The sequence below is a fragment of the Sceloporus undulatus genome, chromosome 2 (assembly GCF_019175285.1).
Source record: "Sceloporus undulatus isolate JIND9_A2432 ecotype Alabama chromosome 2, SceUnd_v1.1, whole genome shotgun sequence".
NCBI lineage: Eukaryota > Metazoa > Chordata > Lepidosauria > Squamata > Phrynosomatidae > Sceloporus > Sceloporus undulatus.
This window is the reverse complement of record NC_056523.1, coordinates 53,599,170-53,623,339: the sequence shown is the minus strand read 5'-3', so window position 1 is coordinate 53,623,339 and position 24,170 is coordinate 53,599,170. Positions and strand designations below refer to the sequence as shown.

Genomic DNA, 24,170 nt, shown 5'->3' with positions numbered 1-24,170 from the left:
CCTCACTCCTTGGGTCATAGGTTGTCAAACTGTAAGCCTTTCTTATTTATTTTTCATACACAGCACAATGGATCCTCAAATGGTGATTATGGTAGTCACAGGAAAAACAGCAAAATGAATCTGTTCTGCTTAAAGAGCAAGCTAAAGTCTTGTATTTAAATTGTCCTGTTTGCAGGCCAGTGCCATCTATATCTCAAGCCACCTGGGAGTATATCACAGGGAGCTTTTTGGAGATTTTCTGGCTCAGTTCCGATGTGACTGCACTGCCAACGATGTGCATTCACGTCGTAACGTGAATGTGTTATCAGACACCATTCTTTTTTTTTTTTTAATTTATTTTTTATTTTGAGTTGCTCATTTCACATCTTAGTCTTGTTTACATTCTCAGTTTTTTATACTTGATTATAATCAATTTAACAAAAACAACTGTTTCTGAATAAAAAGAAAAAAATGTACACACATTTTTACCTCATTTCACATACATCAAATTTATATCAAAATATCTTTCTTTATATCAAATACCTTTCCCATGTCTGTGCTATTGGTAACCACTCATCATTTAATTCTAATTCAGATCTATTATTTAGCAATTTTGTCAATCTGTCCATTTCCTTCATTTCTTGTGTCTTTATCATCCATTCTTCTATTTGTAGTGGGTTACTGCTCTTCCAATTTTGTGCTATCACAAGTCTTGCAGCAGTAACTAAATATAAGAAAGTTCTCCATTCTTTTTTATGGGAGCTCCTTGGCAGGTGCTTCCACAGTGATTCCAAAGTGACCTCTCATTTTGGTAAAACCAGAAAAAAAGTGGCTTTGTAGCCAAGGGTCCGTAGGGGAATTTTATTATGTTGTTATTAGTCCAAATATTGCAAGAGGGGGCTGGGTACAAGAGCCCTCCGAGATCGTCTCCCTATGTGTATACGGAGCAGACCAGGGGATCCCAATAAATAAAGCTGAGACGGATATTAATAACTAGATGTCTACTTTATTGAAATAGGGGAAAAACACATGCGTTGTGCATACACTCACACATACACTCAGGACTCAGGAAAATTAGGGTTGGAAAATTGGAACAGATTTCAGGCGTTACTAAGGGTGATGCTTACCAGAATGTAGATTCCCTCCGGGAAGCGAATGGAGTGGTGGACAGTGAGACAAGTCTGCTCCGCAGCGTGGGTTTGAGCAGAAGTGCCGGCTACCAGAACAGAGGTCTGACTGACGTGGAGTAAGTAGACCTTGCAAATGGCGCACTGAGCAGCAAAAGTGGGGACCTTTTATGGGCCAAATCTGGCCTGAGGGCAGAGAGTTTTGGTGATTGAAACAAAGGTGTTTAATTGCTTTCTTTCACCTGGATGTCTGGGTCTGATAATATCTATGACTTAAGTTGTTTGGACAACAGATTTGAGGAGGGGGGTGATTGCTCCAGGAAAGGCAAACATTTGCTCTCTCTGGCTGACGATAATCCCTTCATGCGACTTCCCAGCCCTTCTGAGATGTTAATGTGAGAACTCCTTTAGGAGAGGTGTACATGACTTATCGCCTTGCCCATAGTGGAGGACAGGCTTGGAGTCTGGCCAGGGGTCATCCAAGGGTTATCATGGATTCCAAAATTTATATGAAACCAGCATGGGTAACATCTTCACAGAATTTGCTTCCCGGTTTCCTTCGATTGCACTGCGAATTGGTCTGGTGTGGAAAACCACTCCGATGTCACCCCCCTTGGCCCACCTGCGTCCTGCTCCATCATCCCCCTCCTCCTCCTTCATGCCATCTCACCCCCTCTTCCACCGTGCAACCCATCCCATCATTCCCATCATCCCCTGCCTTCTGCATCCTGATCCTGGCCCCAGGGACCCCCAGCAAGCTATCCCATCATTCCCTGCCTTCTCCTGCATCCCGATCCTGGCCCCAGGGACCCCCAGTGACCTATCCCATCAACCCCTCACTGCTTCTTAACCCCATGAAGGATGACAGCTAAGGAGGGGGCAGGGAAGGAGGACAGCGTCCAGAGCCCCACTGAGCATGTGCATGGGTGCTGATTCAAATCGTTGAACCCTCCGGTGTGGTAATACAATGTGCACTCACTCCCCTTTGCTTGAATCCGGATCACGTGACTTGCTTGGAATAAAACTGACTTTGTTTCCCCCTCAGTTCGGAAGGGCAACAGAAAGGCAGCCAGGTGTGGTAAAACATCACGTTTTAACCTTAATTCACATCTTAGACAGGAGTGACTCTGGATCTGGTGTGAAAAAACATCATTCTTTGCATTGCTAGAACAGGAGTGACTGCGGATCTGAGCTGCAAACCCCCCCCCCATGTGATAAGGTCCCTGGATAAAAATAATTACATAACAGATTTACTGCAATCTATACTAATGTTTCTCATACTTCTTTGGAATGCAAACAGGCTGTGTGCCCACATGCTCTCTGTTTCTTTCTTCCTGCTTCTTGCATGCCCAACTTCAGTGAATTGTCCTGGTTTATTCAACCACACTTTCCTTTGACCTCTGAATCAGAAAATTGTGGTTTAAAGGCTAACTTTTAACCAGGGTTTGATTAGTTCTGCTTTTTCTTCTGTAGTTTGATCCTTTTTGGCAAATTGGCAAGATTGGTAAGTATGTGGGTCAACAGTCTCTTAGAGCCATTAACTGAACAAAGAATGTAAAGAACAAAAAATTAGGGCAAGTAGCAGTTATTCCATTTTCTGAAAAGTCGCCTGTTGAAAGCAGAAAGTATGAGCTCCCTAGGAATATTAATGCAGCCTAAGCCAAGAAAGGAGATAAAGGAGCAGAATAGTTGCTTTCACGACTAATCTGTTAGTGGGTCATTTGACCCACTAAAAGCTGCCTATAATTTGATGGAGATGGCAGTGAAATATATAAAAGTAAACTTGTTTGGTAAAATTAGCCTGTGTTGCAAGAAATCTCACATCGAATTAGTTTTGTCCAGATGGCTTGGAAGTGAGGATATTTTTAATAATAATTTAATTTGTTTTATTTATATACCACTATTCCAAAGATCATAATGGTGAACAGCAAGTAAGCTAATTAGCAAGTAAGCTAATTTGTCCAAAACCGTCTGGGCACTCATTTTAGCAACCTCGGAAGGATGCAAGCCTGAGTCGAGCTTGGGCCCTTTTGCTGGTCTTGAACCCCCAACCTTGTGGTTTTGAGTGAATGGCTGCAGTACAGGCATTTAACCACTGCGCCACCAGTAGCTGGATACAGGAAAGAAAGAGTGAGAAGAATTTATGCAGTTACACCTCTAGTTTATACAGTACTCCAGTAAACCATGTTTTTATTGAATATGAGAACATTATGTCTACACAGGTACTCAGGTTCTTAATTGGGCCAAAATAAGTACGTTGAAAACTATGTGTGAGAATATGATCCCATGAAAAAAAAATGAATCCCTATTGTGAAGCTCTTCCTGAAAGAAAGTTGAACACATTCAAATGTAACCTGTACCCATTTGTGCCTTTCAAGATATCAAAGACACAGCTAGCATCCAAAGCCAGCTTTAGTTTCCTATGACATGTTTCTGTGGCATGCATGCAGTAAAAATCAAACAACTTACCACTTTGTTTTAGGGTAGAGGTTAGTATGCAGTAAATTATAATACATATGTGTGCTCTTCTGTTGTGATTCGTGAGCTTTCCCTTTGTAGATGCATCCCAGCAGCAATTTAGCACTCTCTGCTTTTGATTTTTTACTGTAGATAAATAGAAAGAGAGAAAGAAAGAAAGAAAGAAAGAAAGAGACAAGAAACTTGGTTTCCTTTACTTTAATAATTTCTGTACTTAGCAATTGACTCCCATCCTTTTCCCACTCTTCTGAAAGCACTTAGTAGTCCCCCCAAACTGCCCACATGTACTCAATTTTCCTGATTATGATAGCCTTGGAGAATTGTTCTCATTAACAATTATTAATACACAATAGTGTTATGAAATATTGTCAGAAGAGCTAACCACTCTTTGCTTTTTCTCTTTTACTTCCTCTCCTATAGCCGTTGCAAATCGATGACAATTTCTGTGGACAGGATTTTAATCAGCCATTGGGTGGGACAGTCACCATTGAAGGAATGCCACTCTTTGTGGACAAAGAAGATGGCATGACATCTGTGGCTGCTTATGATTACCGTGGGCACACTGTGGTTTTCGCTGGCACACGTAGTGGCAGAATAAAAAAGGTAAGGAGCTCTGGAATTATTGCTGTGGATTTGTAGGCATCCTTTACTTGTGTCTTAAGGAGGCAAAACATCATTTCTTGTTGTTCAAGCCAAATGTGAGAATGATTAGAACGATAAGGGCAGCTATTTCCTTGCACATAGTTGCTTTATGACTTTTGAATCTATTTCTGTATGAGGGGAATGGACCTTGAACAACTGTTACTTACTTTTCTAGTATCCTTTCAATCTGAGTTTACTTTCACCAGAAGAACTACTCATCACGTAATCTCTCCAAAGTCAGCAGTATTTTAAAATACAGTTAAGTATTACAAGCAGAGACCTTTCTCTGTACCTTATATGATTTTGTTAAAACCAGATTGTTTTTCTTCATGATGGGAGCTATTTAGAAAGTTTTTTAGGTTAAATGGCAAATAGCAGACTCATCTAGTCTGTTTCATAAGTTCTGCACGGAGCAAGCCTTCCTGGCTTTAGATAAATCCTTGTCTGTCTTTTAGGTTATATTGACCATCATTCCTACTCTGGCTGCCTTTTCCATGGAGTTCCTTTGCTATTTTTTGTTGTTGTTCATATCTGCAGTGTTGTTGCATATGCTTGCCTCTGTTACACAAAGCAGACACATTTCCCTAAGGATGATGGCTCTGCTCTTTCAGCAGGAACCAGAGAACTCTGATAACTGAGCATAAACAAGGATCTGTCTTGGAGGATACAGAATACTCAGATGCAAATGATTTAAACCATCTGTGGGCCAAAGTCCACAAAGTGCAGGGAACTCATCCTTCCCCAGCTACACAAAAGCTCCTTGTTGTTGGTAATTAGCAAATAACTATATGCCTTTCCCTCAATATCTCCACAGGGCATGGATTTCCTGTTATCATAACATCATTCCTATAATTACAGCTGGATATTCCCTGTGTAAACACAGCCGGCAGTAACTGCATCTTCAACCAGGCAAAATTGTCTTTAGGGCTCTAGTAGAACATCTAGTAGGGGGCTCCTCTCAAGCCAAGACACGTTGATACTGGGAGCCAGACTAAGGAATGGCTTGAAGTTTTGAGCGTCCTTTGCCTTTGATCTTTTCCTTTTTCTTCCCTGAGCTTAGCTTCTAATTTTGCAAGATTACAAGTATTTTCTAGTACTGTACAGAAATCAGTGTAGCTCCCTGTGAATATGAATGCAAAGGGGAAGGCATTCAGCAGCTTAGTGTATGCATTTGTATTGGATACATTAGTCACTTGGGAAGCTGGGGATCCTTATACAAAATGGAGCCTGAATTAAGTTGTCCATTTCTGGGAGTCAGCAAAAGCCCTTCAAGCCTGCAAGATAATTTTAAAGACCTCCGTGCTGCAAACCTGCACTCAACAGCTGGTTCCTACTCCTGATGTTTTGCACTTTTGTGATAAGTGTTTGTATACATGTGCTTGCTGCACTTGTACTTTACATTTTTAGGTATATGTGTTTAATAAGTAATATGTGAAGTTAGTGACATGGCCCTTTGCCTGTGTCTTGGGTGTGGGACGGGTGCTGTGTTCTGTTGCTGAAGAGATGATACAATCAGGGCAGTATGAAAAAAATGTGTTCACAACTAAGGCCTGCACTGAAAGAGTACACTGTTGGATGTACCTGCCAGTCACTCTCTTCCAGAAACTCCATTCCATTCTTCTTTCCACTCTTTCCCCCCATCTCTTCCCACAATGGGTTGGTTTTGGAGTCTCCCTCTGCCCCCCCCTCGGGGGGGAGTTTCACTAGGTTTTTGTACCTTTGCAGCCTCTTCTGCTATTAGCTCTTCCTTGTCAATGGATGGTGCCTTTTGGCTGCATAAACACCAAGCCCTTACACATGAGCATCAAAATTATAGAGGAATTGCATTTTTTTTCACCATTCTATTGCTTCAGGGGGCATTAGTGACATTCTTCCCATTGTATAAAAGAAGAAGATGAACTAGTCAGTTGCACAAGGTCGCTTTGCTGTCAGAGACATAGCCAAAAAGATAACTTGGTATCCATGCCTCTCTATTCCTTTGCCACTGGAACAGATTATCCCTTTTTGTCCCAGTGTACAGAGTGATGGAACAATCCATACACTGAATTTGCTCTGTCTCTCATTGGAATCATCAGTTTCTGCTTGGTGTTTTTCTAGCAGAGGGAAACCTCTAGCCCCTGCAGACTCAGAGTAAGCAAGATGTTGATTTCTAGATGAGTGGATCTAAATTGAAATGACTGGCTAGAAGCCAAACTGAAGGTCATTTTAGGAGATGTAGTTCGGACAAAGTAGACTGTTGTAAGCTAGAAGAGCTGCTTTGTTTATTAGGAGGGCCAAACAGATTTGATGTCAGAGGATTTTTTTCTCTCTCTAGTGTTGTCAGCTCAGTGCTAGAAAAAAACTGTGAAACCCTAAAATAGTGTTGTAGCTGTTAACATGTAACACACACCAGGGGATGGCTTTAAATCTAGTCTCATAGTTGGCAGTCATCCTTCAAAGATGCACCAGATCCTTCATTTAAATAGCCAAAGTGTTCCATTGCTCACAACAAGGCCTAACTCAGACCAGCAATGAGTAGGAGTAATTCAGAACACCTGTTGTGCCAGGCATAATCCCCTTGATTGCCTTCAATGAGTTCAGTTTGTGGATCTCACAAATGCTTCGTGAATCACATACCACTCACTGGTGGTAATCTCTGGCTAGGAAGTCATTTAGGTAAAAAATGAGACAACAACAATTATTATTTTGCTACTGCAAATGTATGGGTTGGGGTGGGCTGCTGTGACGTATTTCAGCACAGAAGGAGCAAAACATATAGTTAGTCTCCTAGCAGCTTAGAAGGACAAAGAAAATTAAAAGATCTTTTAAAGTCATGGGACTTTGTGGTTTTCTGTGCTGAGGTATGCATGGAAGCTGAAATATCAGAGAGAGATAAGACTTGGTTTACACTTCTAGCAATTCTTGAGCCAGTAACCAAGACTTTCAGCTGTTCTGCTGAAACTCCTATGCCGTTGTTTGCTTTAGTATAGCAGTAAGAGTTCTCATTCATTTTGGTTATTTTTTTTCTTCTTCTTTTTGATACCTCTTGTCTTCTCTTTAATCAAGAGAGGCACCAGAATGGCCGGTGCCCTGTAGTCCAAATGGGTTGTGAGAGATTCCTTGTCAGGAGTTTGGTCCTGCTGGTGATGGTGAGGGTTGGCAAAAGACACTGGCAGATTGTCATCCCTTTCTGATCGATAGGTGGTTTGAAATTGCTGATGTCTTGTTTCTGTTGTTCCTTCTTCCTCTTAAGTTCCAAAACTGCACGTTTTAAAGTGTTCTCTGCTGGTGCAGTTCTGCATGTGTGAGTGTGTAAAGGAAATGTAGGAGGGGGATTGATGAAACCATTGAAAATGTGTGTGATGCATCCAGTTATTTATCCCTGATGATTGCTGATGATTGCTTTTTGTCTGGCAAATTTCTCCCTGAGGTGGTACTTTCCTTCTCCCATATATACTTCCTACATTTTGCCTTGTCACTTCTCTTTGTCAGTTTGATTGACTTCCTGAAAAGGCTGATGAAGAAGAGGTCTAACAGATAAGCCTGGAAATCTCTTCCTGGTCCAGGAAACAGCTCCAGGGTGGCAAGGTGGCAGAGAATTTAAATAGAGGGTTAGTTAAGTCTGAAACTAATTTCAGTTCATTTTGCGACTCTATCAATTACATGCATTCTGTCTGAAATAATGAAAAAGTACTGATACTTTGGCAAATGTCTGTGGCAGTAAGTAGCAATGTGAGTAATTTCTTTTAGCCACAGCAAGCAGTACTGGGGTTCCTGAAGTATGTATATACATTGTGGTGTGTAGTTCAGTCTTGCTTTAACCTTGAGGTACTGATGTGCATGGAACTCACTGGGTGACATCGAGAGTGTGACTTCTTCCAGCAATTGCTGTCTGCCTGAGCTTAGAGGATGGAGAAGTTGCTGTCTCAGCAGTTACCTGATCCTCCTATGGAGCCCTGTGCAATCAGACCCTGCCTCTGGCTGTCTCTGCAGCAGGAAGACGGTACTTCAAAACAGCCTCCTGTCTTGCCCTCTTTAGCTGGTCACCTTAGAAGGGCGGGGGGTGGTGGTGGAGGCTTATTGAGCTACAAAGATATATGCCTTGCTAGGCACTGCAGTTATTGATGAGGACAGGGCAGAACATTTGAGAGAGATAAGACCAAGAAGTGCGGGAGACTTAAAGGCTGGAAAGCATTGCAGGACATTTTGACAATAGATTTTAAGTTTTCTTAAAGGTCTGCCTGGTGTGCTTTTAAAATCCTGTGTTGGTATTTCGTAGTGGGCTGTTAAACTTTCATCTGTTTAAATATAAGGAGAGCTAAATTTAAAAGAGCTAATATCATCCTAGGTCGTTTTCTTTGGGTACAGATAGCAGCCCTGCAGGGTGCATAAGGATGATGATAAGATAGTGGCTGAACTTTCTACAGGACAGAGGTACTGTATTGATAAATGATTGGCCTAAGAACACTAGAAATAGCTGGGGATTTAGGTTGGTAACATAGTCTTTGCCATCCAACATAGTCACAATGCGTGGTCTATACTGTTCCAGTCTACTGGCAAGGTTATTAATCTTTTCATGTAAAAGTAGTTTGGCAGAATTGCTGAGCCTGGAGGTGTGTGGCCAGAAAAAGATTCCCTTCCACTTGGAATTCTTCTTTACTCTCTTTAAAAGAGATGTAACAGACACAGTCCTTGAGAAGGAATGTAAGAGCAGAAGGAAGGGCTGTGGCTGGGCTATGGCACACTTCCCATGTGTCCTCAACTATTAATTCAGACAGCCACCTACCTACTGGAATATATAAATCATTCGGTTTATAATACTGGAATGGAAAACTGTTTAGACAAGAATTACTCAACCATGGTTCCCTGGAACCCTAGAGTTCTATGAGATGTTGTTAGAAGTTGCTGGCACATTTTTTTTATGCTATGGATAACATTTTTATGCAGGTGTTCTCTGAGACCTATAATTTTTATGCAGGGATCCTCTGAGACCTGAAAATTGTTTCAAGGGTTTCTCCATGGTAAAAAGGGTTGAGAAGGACTGGTTTAGATATTTCAGAGGTCCTATGCTGTACACTCACTTTCTAGATTTCATTTTCCATCACAGAAAATGGGGAATAGAGGCTGGTCTGTCCCTCTCCTGGGGAAAATAAAACTCTGAAAAAGAAGGGTTCTGCTTGCATAAGAAGGCTAAGGTGACTAGATGAGTTGAATTAATAAATAATAAATAAATAATAATAAAGTTTTTATTTATATCCCGCACCTTCCTTCGATCAGGGCGGCTTACAGTATAAAATTTCAAACAACAATACATACAATAAAATCCAAAATACATCACATATAAACAATAATTAAAAAAAAACACAGGCAAAAAAGCCCCAAAGCCCTTCCTCTTGGCCACGAAAGAGGAGGGAGGCCCACAGGATTTTTAATCAGGGAATGCCTGTTGGAACAGGAAGGTCTTCAAATCCTTCCTAAATTGGGCCAGGGTGGTAGTCGAGCGGAGCTCAGTGGGCAGCGTATTCCAAAGGGCTGGGGCAGCAGTGGAAAATGTCCTCCTTGTGGTGGAGGACAATCTAGCCCCAGGCACCTTCAGTAGCTGCTGCCCAGATGTCCTGAGGGTGCGAGGCGGAATGTACGGGGAGAGGCGGTCCTTTAGGTAACCTGGACCCAAGCCATTTAGGGCTTTATAGGTAATAACCAACGCCTTATATTGGGCCTGGAAGCAGATAGGCAACCAATGGAGATCTTTCAATACCGGTGTTATATGGCTGGTCCTGGGAGCACCAGTGACCAGCCGGGCTGCCATGTTCTGAACCATTTGAAGCTTCCGAGTTTGATATAAGGGTTGCCCCATGTAGAGTACATTGCAGAAATCCAATCTCGAGGTTACCAGAGCATGTACAACAGTTTCTAGGTCCCTCTGGGCCAGGTATGGGCGCAGCTGGCGAATAAGCCGAAGCTGATAACAGGTGCTCTTGACCGTCGCGTTCACCTGAGCAGTCAGGTGTAGCGACGAGTCAAGAAGCACCCCCAGACTGCGCACGGAGTCCTTCACAGGGAGCGTGACCCCATTCAGGACAGGTGGAACCACCGCCATTCCTGGACCAGGGGAACCTATAACTAGTACCTCCGTTTTCTCTGGATTCAATTTGAGTCGGTTTTCCCTCATCCAGCCCATTACTGACTCCAGACAGGCCACGAGAGGAGAGACGCCATCCTCAGCCACTGCATCAGTCGGAGACATAGAGAAAATGATTTGGGTGTCATCAGCGTACTGATAACCCCGCGCCCCATGTCTCCGGATGATCTCTCCCAGCGGTTTCATGTAAATGTTAAATAGCATGGGAGACAGAATGACCCCTTGAGGGACCCCAGTTTTAAGGGCCCGCTCGTCGGAGCACACGTCTCCCAGCTGCACCATCTGGGACCTCCCAGAGAGGTAGGACCGGAACCACTGGAGCGCAGTGCCCCCGATTCCCACCTCTGCCAGGCGTCCCAGAAGGATACCATGGTCTATGGTATCGAAAGCCGCTGAGATGTCCAAGAGCACCAACAGGGACACGCTTCCCCTGTCAATGCCCAGACGGAGATCATTGACCAAGGCGACCATGGCTGTCTCAACCCCGTAACCCGCCCGGAAGCCAGTTTGAAATGGGTCTAGATAATCCGTTTCATCCAAGACCGCCTGAAGCTGGATTGCAACCGCTCTCTCGATCACCTTTCCCAAAAATGGTAGCAGCGAAACAGGCCGATAATTATTATGAACCAGGGGGTCGAGGGAGGGCTTTTTTAGAATAGGTTTTACTATGGCCAATTTCAGTTGTGATGGAAATTGCCCATCCCTCAAAGATGTATTAACTATCTGGCGTAACAAAGTTGTTACCGCCGATCCCCCCTGGGCCGCTAACCACGAGGGACAGGGATCGAGAGAGCAGGTTGTCTTCCGAACACTTCCGAGGATCTTGTCCACATCCTCGGTACTTACCGACTCAAACCGATCCAGTTTAATAAAGTCCACGGAGGCTCCGGACACCTCTACCTTAGGTTCTGCTAAAATGTCGGCGTTCAGACCTTCGCTTATCCGAGAGGTTTTATCCACAAAAAAGTCGTTAAATAAGTCACAGCAGGCCTTAGTAGGTTCAAGGATCTGGTTCTGAGCGGGAGGAATTAAGACTTCTGAGTTGTATCCTCCATCGTGACTATAGTGCTGTTGAAGACATGAGAGATATTTTCTCTGGGTTGTGACATAGCAAACTTATTCCCACCTCTCTGGTAGTGCAAAGTACTGGGGTTGGGAGAAATGCCTTTGCCTTAAATTTTTAGTGATCAGGACTGGAAGGGACCTCAAAAGTAAAACCAACAGCTTCTGTTTTAGGTCTGGAGATTAGGCTTCAGTTTATAGATTCAAATATATGAAGTGTGGTTTATGGATCTTCCATTCACTGTATCAGAAGGAATCACCAATAGCACTTCATCTATTGGATGGCATAGAAATGCGGTTAATCAAATAAGCAAAATGGCTTGATGAAATTCTTGGACTAGAAAAAGTCAATGAGATACACCTTAATTTAACTTGGGACTTGCCAGAGCTTGACTCAAATGCTTGCTTTTGCTTTTTTATTTTTATTGTTCTAGACTTGTGAAGCTGAAAAGCAGAACAAAATTCCTTCCCTTCACTAATGAGGGGCTGTACATTTCCATTGAAAGAGGTCTTTTAACAGCACACTCTAGCTCAGCAAAGCCATGGTTCATTTGTCCTTCAGAAGCACCATGTGCTGGGACAGTTGTTGTGTTTGCAAATCCATGTGTGCTTTTGTTACAACCAGTACACAATCCCCGCACTCTGTGTTGTCAGTTATAGACTCTGCTGTTTCCTGCCTGAATGTCCGAAGTTATATGCAGTATCAGAGGCCAAAGGGGAAAAAAGTCAAGCCTTTTCTAGAAGATGGTCTTTCTTAGCTCATGTCCTTGCACTGTAATCAGGGCCCCTCTTTCATTGCTTGAATCCTCCATGGACAGCCGTCTCCTCTCTCCATGCTGTCCCACCCTCTTACATGTGTCTAGGGTTCCAGATGCTAACAGAGAGCCCCATTGTTCTGGGGAGGTTTGGCTGCGTTTGCAGTGACTTGTTAGCCATCTCTTGAACAGTTGCTTCTCAGAGGATGGCCTGCAAGCCAACACCTGTTGCAGCTGCAACCTCGCCCCTGACCTGCCCTTCCCCATCCTGCCTCATCCATCATCCCCCTGCTTCCTCCCTCTCTGTTCCCTTCATGCCTCTTCCTGTATCTTCATTGGGAGATGAGGTTTCTTAGTTGTTGTAATCAGATGGCAATTTCAGACCCTAATTTTTTGGAGTATAAAAGGGGGGAGGGGTCTTACTTGAAGAAATAGTCTTAGTATACCCTCTCCCTAGTTCCTGCTCTTCAGAGCTTTTGAAAATTACTCCCATATGTTTATTACTAGCAAGAACTGAAACAAACAGGGCATACATTAGAATCTTTAACATCTCAGTTTCCTTAATGCTGGTATAATCATACCCATTTTTAGACAAGTGACACTTAAAACATCATGACACTAACAGACTGGAAATTTCCACAAGCAAGTAAAAGATTTTTATCTTCACTGACCTTCTCCCTGAGGTTCCTAATAAGCAAGATTTCTTTATTTGGATTTTTTGTAGTTACTCTTCATATTCTCAGACATTCATTTTAAAAGCCCTGCTGCATATGTGGGACCTACAACAAAATGATGGTGTGTGTGTGTGTGTGTGTGTGTGAGAGAGAGAGAGAGAGAGAGAGAGAGAGAGAGAGAGAGAGAGATCTCCAGATTCACCTGTACCAGATGTATTTCTCTACAGTTCCATAGTGCTTTTCCTTTTCCCTCTCCCAATTACTTGGCTTTTGGGGACATTTCTGCTCTATATCCCCATGTGTCCTAGGAAGAAAATAGAGAGAAAGAACAACAGCACTCCAGCTGTTGAGATCATGAGGGTGGGTGGGAAATGGCCATCCTTGAGCTGAAGGAATGCAAACTGGCAAAGAAGCTGCCAGAAGGTAGTGGGGCCTCCAGTTAATTATTGAACAGGGTTCTGGATTTTGCCTGCATAGATTTCTCTGAAGTGAGCAGAATTAGGGGGTTGGCATTAGCTTGGGAGGGCAGAGGTCTAGCTATGTCCTGGGCTTCAGCCAAAGTTCAGGTCAAGCCTTGCTAGGACATATGTGCTTCCTCCCATGCTTCTCCCCCTATTGCTTTATTCATGGAAGCGCAACCCATGTATAGCTTCTTTCTGCTTTGTTGTTGTCTCACATCTCTCCTTTTGTTAGATCTTACATACTTTTGCAAACTACTCCTGAGCATCCTGACACCTTCATCCTGTTTCTCAGTGGACCTCCATTTGGCTTTAAAGCTGTCAGCATGCCTTACTGAGTTTGGCATTAGAAAGAGTGTTATGCTCTCAATGCACTCGAGTAACACTTTCTGTGCACCTTTTTTACTTTAAAGAGAAAAAACCCTAAAGGTAAACCTTTGCGGCAATATATGAACATACGAAGAATTTAAGGGTCAGATCAAAGGGCAAAAATCCCTCTAGTTCAGCATCCTTTTTGCTTTATTGGACAAACAGGTATGTCTAAATAAAGTCTACTGCTGAGATCTGAATTTTGATATGTATATCTACACTAAATGAAGTATAATACGACCTGCATATCCATGGGGAATCCATTACCATGTTTACCATGGATAAATGAAAACATGGTTAACAGCAAACACTGTATTTCTACCAGATGTTGACCATAGAGGACCTCCACATGCCTAGAGGGACCTTTTTTTCCTGAACACGGGTAAGTGAAATCGTGGTTACTTATCCCACAGATATGGGGGTCATGCTGTACACTGCAGCTACTTCAATCTTTGAGCCTATTATGCATAAAATAACGAAGAGTCATGTGGCATTTTTAAGACGAACACATTGTTGGAGTATGAAATTTTGTGAAATATAATCCATTTCCTTAGTATAATCTTAGCGTAGATGAGTAGAAGTTATTAGAAATTCTCACACCCAGAGGCAAAAAACAGCCTGGTGCCTATGGCATGTAAAACATGACTGTAGAAGCCCTGGCACACCCATGGCTTACATATTCTAATCTCTCTCTCATTTCTATATAATGTCTCTTATAGCTCTATATAGCCTCACTCTCTCTTTCTCTAAGACACTCTATGTCTTCTTCAAGGCCAGAAAATGAGAGAGATAGACATAGCAGCCTCCACTCTGGGGATCAAGGCAGAGAACTGTAGCTGTTGTGTTGTGCTGCTCTTCCTGCACCATTTCCCCAGCCTTTAATTTCTGTAGTCATGGGATTATCATGTGCAGACTGTAGGAGTCATGGGATTGTATGCAAACTTTTGTCATTGTGAAAGTGGCTCCAATATAAAGATTTTTTGGAAAGAAATGCTGGCATTGCCCCATAAAAGCCACTTCTTCTTTGCTTCTGTTTTTTTGACTCGTAGTCTGTACATCTATTTCAGACCAGGAGCACTGATCTGTTCTTTCTCAAAGCGCCATATTTGCCTGTTTTAACTTACTAGAACAAAGAATACAGCTTCTTTCCCCCTGTGAAAAACTGAAAACGGCTTTTGCTCAAATTCAAATTTTTACACAACTGTTAAAATAGAAAGATTCCATCCACTTTTTTTCTCCTGATTGCCACTGATATTCACCAATATTAAGTTCAGAGCTGCTTCTGTTGCACAGCAAGGGGACAAAGGGCTATTATTAATTAGGGACTGTTGGAGAATAGCTTGAGGAAGGGCTTCTGTGTGGCCTGTAGTGTGGCCTTGTTTACTGTCCCAATGCTTGATTCTTCCTTATGCTTTTGAAATGTGTAGCCTGGTTTCTCAGGAAGCCACCATCTGTTGTTAACCTTGCATATCTTTCAAGTAAGAAAGAGGCCCCTTAAATATTGATGGAGAGGGGTGAACATGAAGCCTTTTGAGCCCCTGCCTCAGGCATGGGACGCTGACAGATTTTTCTGCCATTGGGTTGCGGGGAGAGGATTAAACCCATGCACACCTCTTCGGGGATTATCCAGATTTTTAAGTATCTGTTGCAGTTTCTGTTTTTCTTTCTATCTCTCTTAAGATGGTTTGCATAAATAATTTGGGTGCTATTCACAGAAGAACTGAGAACCATTTAGAGTGGATCCCAATTTCTATCAATGGGGACAGAAAGACAAGGAATTGGGCCAATAAGATTAATACTAGACCCAGCAAAGAGATAAGAGAGTGAGTAGGCCATAGAAAGGCAATTAAAATTCCAAAGAATTCTGTAAAGCAAGGGATATCTCTATTAGTGAAGTTTGTTGGGTTTAACTGCACCTTTCTCAGTGTGATGGACAAATGTAAGTATGAGTTACAATGCAGCAAACAAGACAATATCTATGCAGAAAAATAAACCAGACACAAATCTGATATGAGAAATAGCAGTATATGAAAAGGAGTGAGAAAACGCTTTAGGTTCCCCAAGAGTGCTTGAAATGCTACTTTTAAGGAGTGGAATGCTCTGCTAAAGCCATCTATAACTTAACAGTGAAAGAAAGATGCTCTGAGACCCAAGCATGCTCCCTGAACATTTCTATCATTGTAGAGAAAAGGAAAGGCAAAGGGAGATTAGACAACAATATTGCTGAATTACAATTAACCAAGAGCCTAGCTCCAGAGACCTGGATACAGATAAAGGTTTCTCATTACACTACATGCATTAATTGGCTTACCTAGAGCCCAGATATTTTGCATTATCAGCAACCACACTCTTGTGAACGGACATTATTAATACTTTCCAAAGGAAATGGCTGTTTGTTGCAGCTATAACAACAAAAAGTGAGGTGTCACAGGAGTCTTTATTGTTAATGTTGTAATTGTTCCAATATTTTCTCCATTTAATTTCCACCTGATTTCACAGTCTACGCTTCTCTTTAGCCCCACAGCCATGTATATAGCATGTATGTCTGAAATTCTGGATAAACTTCATGCATCTGATGAAGTAGTCTGCATTATGCAGTAGTTTATGCCATGATACTGTATGATGTAACTTTTTATTTTATTTCATTCCAAGAACCTGTGAGTTTCTTCCATGAAAAACTCAGCTGTAGTCAGTCAGAAACAAGCAGTTAGTGCTGATGACTTTTACTGATACACATTATTTCATTATTTACCTAGTTGATCTTTCCCGGGAAATATTAGCTTTCTCTGGGTGGTCATCATGGGTTGCTAGATCCATGGTTTAGATGTCAGGAGTACCTTTCAGTATTATCCATCTCTTCTCTCCCCTCCTCCTCATTCCTTCTCTAGCATATTTGCATGCCTGCTTCCCTCTCTCCTCTATAAGATTTCCAATGGAGGCACATTTTAGCAAGTTTTTGTGGCAAGGAATATCTTTTGGGTGGTTCTTGCATCCTTTCCTGGCCATCTGTGGTGATTTTGCATAGTATCAGCTTCACTGAAACTGCTAGTCTACCTTCATAAAAATTACCCGTTTATTTTGAGGACTGTTGTATTCATACTGTATCTAGATAGAACGGTGAAAAAGAAGGAAAAAAAGAGAATGAATAAGTTAATGATGGAATTTGCAAGTGTATTGTCTTCAGTTTAGCAAAGCTTTGTTTTATTTAGAATTGCAATCGTGGAAAAGATAAATGATAGTTTATTATTATTAGGAGAATACTTAAGCAACAGTAATAATGGTCACTTTGGATTTTGGAAATCTTTAAAAATAATTGGTTGGGTAACCTTTGGACTGTTTGAACCAGTGTATATCAGTACTAACTGAAGAGGAATCCAGGTTTGGGTGAATTAAGAAGGTTTTATTTAGAAAAATACAGAGCGAAATCACACACACAAGATAACAGTTCAAACAGACATAGCCAAAAATGGAAATACGAAAAGGGGATAGTAGAGTTTTTAGGGGTTTGCAGTGGGGTTATAATTACCTGTCCGATGAGAAGAAAGCTGGAGTGGTTCAGACTGAGAGGTCTGAGAGGTACACAGAGTGTGGGAGGGTATTGGACTGTACATATGGGCAGTGGGACAGCGTCCCTTTTTGACCTGGATGGAGGCCACGGCAACCACACACCACGGCCTCCAGAGGGAGCAAAAAGAAGCCACAAAAAGCAGTAGCTTCTTGCTCCCTGGAAGGGGCATTATAGGTGCGGTGGTGCGCCATGATGACGCCCTTTCCATGCTATGCCATTAGGGTGCTGCGCCAGATGTGCATCATCATGGTGCCTGCCGTGTAATCTGGCGTGTAGTCTGGTGCACACCACAATGACACTCTGCCAGCTGTGGTAGGGCTTTGAGTGTGCGGACATTCAGCCCTCACCCCGCCCACAGCTGGTGCTTTTCGTTGGTCTGTACGGGGGATATGTTGGCTGTGTGGGCAACAATTAGGTTCTGAAACCATATTTATACCTTAAAACTAGCCTTAAGGGATTGGCTATCTGGTCAGGTAACAAAGGGAGAATGACTTGTACCAGGAATTGACGATCAGATTCTGGACTGGTTAACAGATTTAATTTTAGTGTAACAAAAACATTGATTGGAGCAGAATATTCCTGAGATGGATGGACAGGGAGGTTTTGCTGGGGACACAACAGCAGGTAGGCAGAGAGGCATACTGCTCTGGGTGTGAAGAGATCTTTTGTCTTCAAAAATTTATTTTCTTGATAGGATTGCAGCGAATATTATTTTTATTTCAAACTATCCCTGTTATTTGGAATAACTCTGTTTTTCAAAACTGGCAAAAAGTCATAAATTCCTTTATTTGGGAGGGGGAAAAAAACCATGAATTAGGCTAAAATACTTGCAAGATTCTAAAGCTAGAGGAAGCTTGGCCTTCCCAAACCATAAACTTTATTATGAAGCATGCACTTTATTTTGGTTAAAAGATTGGTTAGATCTACAAAAGGAAAACCTACTTAAGCTAGAAGACTCAAATCTTAGGTTCGGTTGGCATGCATACTTGTTCAACGACAAGGTGAAAGCTAATAGAGATTTTAAAAACCATTTCATTAGAAATGCTCTTTATATGATTTGGTGTAAATACAAGAAATTAATATGTTCTGAGATCCCGTTATGGTGCTCCCCTCATGAAGTGCTGTTAAAGACAGACCCTTGGAGAAATGAAAAATGGTTGAAATATAATGATTTGTTAAGACAACCGCAAGGTTCCTTTGAAATGAAATCCATAAATGATTTAAAAAAGGAAGGTAAAGTAAATAATTGGTTTCAATATTGGCAACTCAAAGAGAGGTTTAAGCTTGATCTAAAAACAATTGGGAAAAGTACCAACAAATCTGAGTTAGAAAACATTCTATAGTCAAAACAAGGAGTAACAATATCAGCATTATATAAATGTATATTAAAATATTGTACAGAAGATGAAACCATAAAGGTAAATATGGTGTCACGGGCACAAGATATTGAGAGATCATTAGATTTGAAACAATGGGAAGATACGTGGTCCAAAAGAATAAATTATACCTTATGTCAAGATATGAAAGAAAATTACTACAAAATATGTTATCATTGGTATTTGACACCGCAAAGAATTTGTACAATATGTGGGAATACAAGTACAGTAATAAATGTTGGAAGTGTGCCAGAAAGAAGGGAACACTATATCATATGTGTGGAGGTGCAGGAAAGCAGTTAAATATTGGTCAAAAATCCGTAGAATAATTAATAAGATATTGAATATTAAATTGGAAAATAACCCTGAGATATTTTTGATAAACATGATAGATGAAAATTTAGAAATAAAATATGGATGTGTAGAATTTTATATGATTTCTATAGCCAGAATTACTTATGTGAAGTATTGGAAAAATAAGAAGGTTCCGGATACTGAAGAATGGTTAAGAAAGATGTATAAGGTATTAGAATTAGATAAAATTACAAGAAAGTTAAGAGATGAAAAATCTGATAAATTTTTGGAGATATGGAAAAAAGTTATAAATTATTTAGAAAAGAAATGGGACCACCTGACCATAAAACTAATTATGATTTAAAAGATAGTAGCTTAAAATAGTAAAAAAAGTGACCCACATAAAAGAGGTAGTATTGAAATGTAAAAATACAGTGTGTTTTTTTGAAGAAAATTACAGTGTTGGTTACAACGCTTTATACTTTTTATTTTAAAAACCTGTATACATTGTTGAAGTCACACACTATTGTATATGTTGCCTGTACAAGTCTTAGTATTTCCTTCTTTTCATCAGGTTAACCTTCTTATTTTAGGGAGAACATAAAGAATATACTTGTTCAAGCAAACAACTCAGTGTCATTAGATCAGATTCTATTTTTGACTGTGTCACAGACAGTACAATCTTGGCCATGTTCCCCTTTAATGCATCGGTACACCTAAGGGAGTAGGTGGCTTCCTGCCTTATCATTAAAGGCAAGATCGTTTACGTTTCTAGGGCTCTTCAGGGCCAAAAAGCGCATTTGTGTTATTTTGGGATTAGACAATTGAGAATTTCCACTGTGTACAGAAAAAATGTCCATAACAGCCAATACTGTTTTTTTTTCTAAGCACATAATCACTTTAAGTTGCACTGGGCAGTGAAGTTTTGATGAACTGTGATTGGAAACAGTGCTAAAATCTATGTGGCCATGTTCTGAAAGAGTTTATTCCTGACATTTCGCCAGCATCTGTGGCTGGCATCTTCAGAGAATGCTAGCATAGGAGTGAGTGGGATATATACAGTCCTCCCTCTGTTCTCATGGTCTTCAGACCTCATTTATGCTCGAGGGATGAACCGAGGGAGAATGAATGGGCCATGCATCTGTGGTACGCGCCTATATTCAAGCCAATGGGGCTTGAACATAGATGAAACTACGTTTTTGAGAGGGGCTCCGGAATGGATCCCCCATGAAAAAGGAGGGGCAACTGTATATACTGTGTGGCCCTTGGTTGAGAGGAAGTGATTTACATGTTAATGGTGTTTATGGATTTCAGTGGCTTCCCCGTGCATTCTGATCTGATAGTTGTTGGCATGGTCCAGAATTTCAGTGTTTTCATAGAATCATAGAATCGCAGAGTTGGAAGAGACCACAAGGGCCATCCAGTCCAACCCCCTGCCATGCAGGAAATCACAATCAAAGCATCCCTGACAGATGGCCATCCAGCCTCTGTTTGAAGACCTCTAAGGAAGGAGACTCCACTACAGTGCGCCTGCATTATATGCGGATGCACTATGTGTGGCTTTCAGCATATGCTGAAAGCTGCGAGGGAGCCACATGGGAACGCACGGGGCACAAGGGGCAGTGCGTCCCATTAAGATGAATGGGGCATGCCGCCACGCCAACGCCGCATGCACGAGCCACATTACTTCAAATGGGGTTCGAGCATAATGTGTGTTTTTTACACGGGGGGTCCGGAACGGATCCCCGAGTAAAAAAAAGGGCACACTGTACAGTGTTTTCAAATATGGGGCATAAAATGGACCATGCCAACCACTACCATGTCAGGATGCACAGGGAAGCCATTGAAATCCATAAACACCTGGACAACTTCAACAGGAAAGAAGAAACCCTTAAAGTAAACAAGTTTGGCTACCAGTCCTGAAAAACACCAAAATCAAGACTGAGCCCATGCAAATGAAAACCACCCAGGGTCAGGGAGATTTCCCAGCAGACAATGGATCATTAATTGAATAAACACCTTGAGGCCTTGCCATTCAGCAACAAATCAACACAGAAATTAACATGTAAATCACTTCCTCTCAACCAAGGGTCACACAATATATATATACCCCCACTCACTTCCATGCCAGCCACAGATGCCCCCAAACCCCACAAAAAACTATGGATTCCAGCTGTGAAAGCCTTCAACTTCACAGTGCTAAAATCTGCTGAATTTGCCTTTCCAAACTGATCTGAATCCCAAAAGGACAATGGAAACTTAAGAATGGTAGTCTGAGGTCTTGTAGGTATTTCCAGCTTGTTGCCTTCTTATCCTGATGCCCTCTGTCATTGGCCATGCTGATTGGGAATGATGGGAATAGTAGTCCCACATGTTTGGAGAGCACTAGGTTGTTGAATGCTGAGGTATAAAAGTGCTAATACTAAGCAAGGAAAGCTTTGAGTGACAGCTTGAATAACGACAAAAGTGTTTTTTAAACTTTATTACGGGGAAACCGAAACACTATGTTGTCTACATTTTCCACAAGTCCTGTTAAAATCTTAGTGTTTTACAAAATTGCAGAGGTTTATCCTGACTGCTTTATCCAGCCTGGAAAGAGAAAGGACACAGAAGTAACGAAAGATGTATTTAAAAATACTAGTTTCACATGCAAAGGCTTTATTTGGGGTTGTTGGGCCAAATAGTGAACCCTCTACCTGTTTCTGAAACATGCTTTTTCTGAACAAGCAACTTGAAGCTATTTTGTTCCTGTTCCGCTTCTATTGTAACTTTCAAATAATGATTCTGTCGTTCCATTCTATTTAAGGGGCCATTTAAGAGATGGTTTTTGGCTCAAATTCAATTTGACTCCTTATTGTTTGACCTTTTTCTGTTTTTGCTGTCTCCCCCCCCCCCCCCCCCCCCCCCCAGCCACTTTCCCCCTTCCTTGTTGAATTTCATGTGTTTTTGCTTGGCTCTACAGAGTTTGCTTGTTTTGCTGGTAATAAAAAGAAATTAAATGCAAGTGTTTAAATTGGATTCTGAGGCTGAATTCGTTCTGGCTTTGGCAGGATATATGTACTCCTTCCTCTTGTGACAGAAAGAGAGATTAGCCCTGGAATTATGGGGAATGTTTTGTTGTCTTCTGTTGCCTGTCCAGTCTCCAGTGTAATTCCCCTAACCCAGTTTTTCTCTCCAAACCAGATGGCTCCTGCTAGTCAAGCACTGGGGAGGTCTCCAAAATCTGCACCCCTCCTGTAGAGTTCATGCCCTTTTCAGCTTGTTTATTTTCTCCCATGGAAGCTACAGCTGATGTGGCCTCATTTCTGTTTTTGTTGGCTCATCTTTTTAATAACAATACCAACAATAAAATAAGCAATCTCTTCGTGTTAAGTGGGTTATCCTGGCCTGGTTACATTCTGTCTCCCTGTTCATCACTCATGCTGATAAGGTAGAGTCTTAAGAATTGTTTTCTTCTGTCTGTGGTGAACCAAGGCCTAGTTTTAACATGTGCTTGCATTTCTGTCTTCAAAAAAACCTGGCATCATTTTGTAACTGAAGTCCTTCAATGTAAAATATTTAAAATATCCACCCCCAGTCCACCTGAACATCTGCCTGTTCCAGGGCATGAATATGGGTAAGATTTAGGGGATGGCAAAGTATGATCAGACAGAGGTCAACATGCTTTAAGCAAAGAGAACTAGAATCCCATCAAAATCAGCAGAAGTAAACTGACTCCTAGACATAAGATAACCTTGATATCCCCATAGAAATCTCATGAAGGTGATTTGTCATGTGTAGACAAGGCCTTGATGATAAATTAGATGCATTCTAGGAATGTTACAGCAATGAATGTTGAAAAATAGCATTCTGGTTTGCTAAAGTGCCCTAGGAGAGTCAGTTTCAGCAAAGCACCATACCATTCTTGTTTTGAAGGCATAAGGTTTTGAGGGGAAAGTTTTCTGGAAGTGGTTTTCCTTAGCTTTCTTCTTTCTTTCAGTCATAGAATGTGTCAAAATTCCTTCCAATGAAATTATAGGATTTATCCCCTGTAACTCTTTATCCATCCCCCATCAATGGGGAGAGTGGGACCATTCCTTTGGCATAAGTGAAGAGAAGAGGCAACAATACTGTGATGTACTGCTCTTGCTGCCCAGATGTCTTTGGAATGAACAGTTCTTTCTGTTTTTCCTGTTGTTCATCTATTTTGTTCCTCGCCATGTTTCATTTTTACAATTGCTTGTTTTTCTTATTTCAGTTCTGCCATCCCATTTCTGCATCAGTTTGAAAAGTGTCTGCATGAATGTTTTGATGCATTTTTGTGTTTATTTCCTCTCTCTCTCCATGTGTATGTGCATATGCTCACTCATTTTGGTATACTATTTTGTCTAATACCATATTTTGCAAGTAGTTTACTTTAATAATTTTGTGCATTTCCCTCAGTACTGTTTGTAAGATCACGTTCAGCTTTAATGTCTTAAATATCTCATGTAACTATGCTTTCATGTACCTTGTCAGAGCTTGTGTGGCAATTTAACCTTTTTTTAAAAAAAGGCAGAGGAATTAGCAGTGCCCCTAGAAGTCATTAAACATATCCATGGGTAGCTGTGTTGGCCATGTAAAATCATAGAGTTGGAAGAGACTTCAAGCACCATTCAGTCCAATCCCCTGCCATTCATATCAAAGCACCCCTGACAGATGGCCATCTAGCCTCTGTTTAAAAACCTCCAAAGAAGGATACTCTACCATACTCCAAGGTAGCATAGTACAATAACACCCAAAATCCACCAAACAGCAGGGCCGGCTCTAGGTATTTGGCCATCCTAGGCAAGAAATATTTTGTCACCCCCTGTTGCCCCTCATAATTATTTTCACCCCTTGATTTTCGTTGTTTCGTTTGTTAAAGCTAAACATGACATAACACTTAGGTTCCAATCTCTTGCCATAGTATTGAGAATTACTCAAAAAGCCAAAAAAATTATCAAAAAGAGCTGCCAAGCTGCCCCTAAATTTTGCCGCCCTAGGCAGCTGCTTAGTTCGCCTATATGGATGAGCTGGCCCTCCCAAACAGTGATACCTTTATTGGGCAAACCAGATGCAAATAATACATGTTGCATACTTAGAAGCTTCACTGGCTTCTTCATCAGGCAAAGATGTTAAAAATGGTAAAGGAGAGGGGAAAAAATTCAGACGATGTTAGTCCCAAGCCTGAATTTTGTCAAGTTGTGGCTGTTTTCTGTTCAGATGGTCATAGGGCTTTAGCAGAAACAATACAGTTTGTCTCTTGT

At 41.5% G+C, this 24,170-nt stretch overlaps 1 protein-coding gene across 9 annotated transcripts in view; it reads left to right on the top strand.

Annotated features, from left to right (window-relative positions):
* Positions 1-24,170, top strand: part of PLXNA1 (plexin A1) — a 445,618-nt gene that overhangs the window by 83,008 nt on the left and 338,440 nt on the right. For all 9 annotated transcript variants that reach the window (XM_042453379.1, XM_042453376.1, XM_042453378.1 and 6 more), the window contains exon 3: positions 4,005-4,187. In XM_042453379.1, the coding sequence (XP_042309313.1) occupies positions 4,005-4,187 (183 nt within the window). The remainder of the gene's footprint in view (positions 1-4,004; positions 4,188-24,170) is intronic.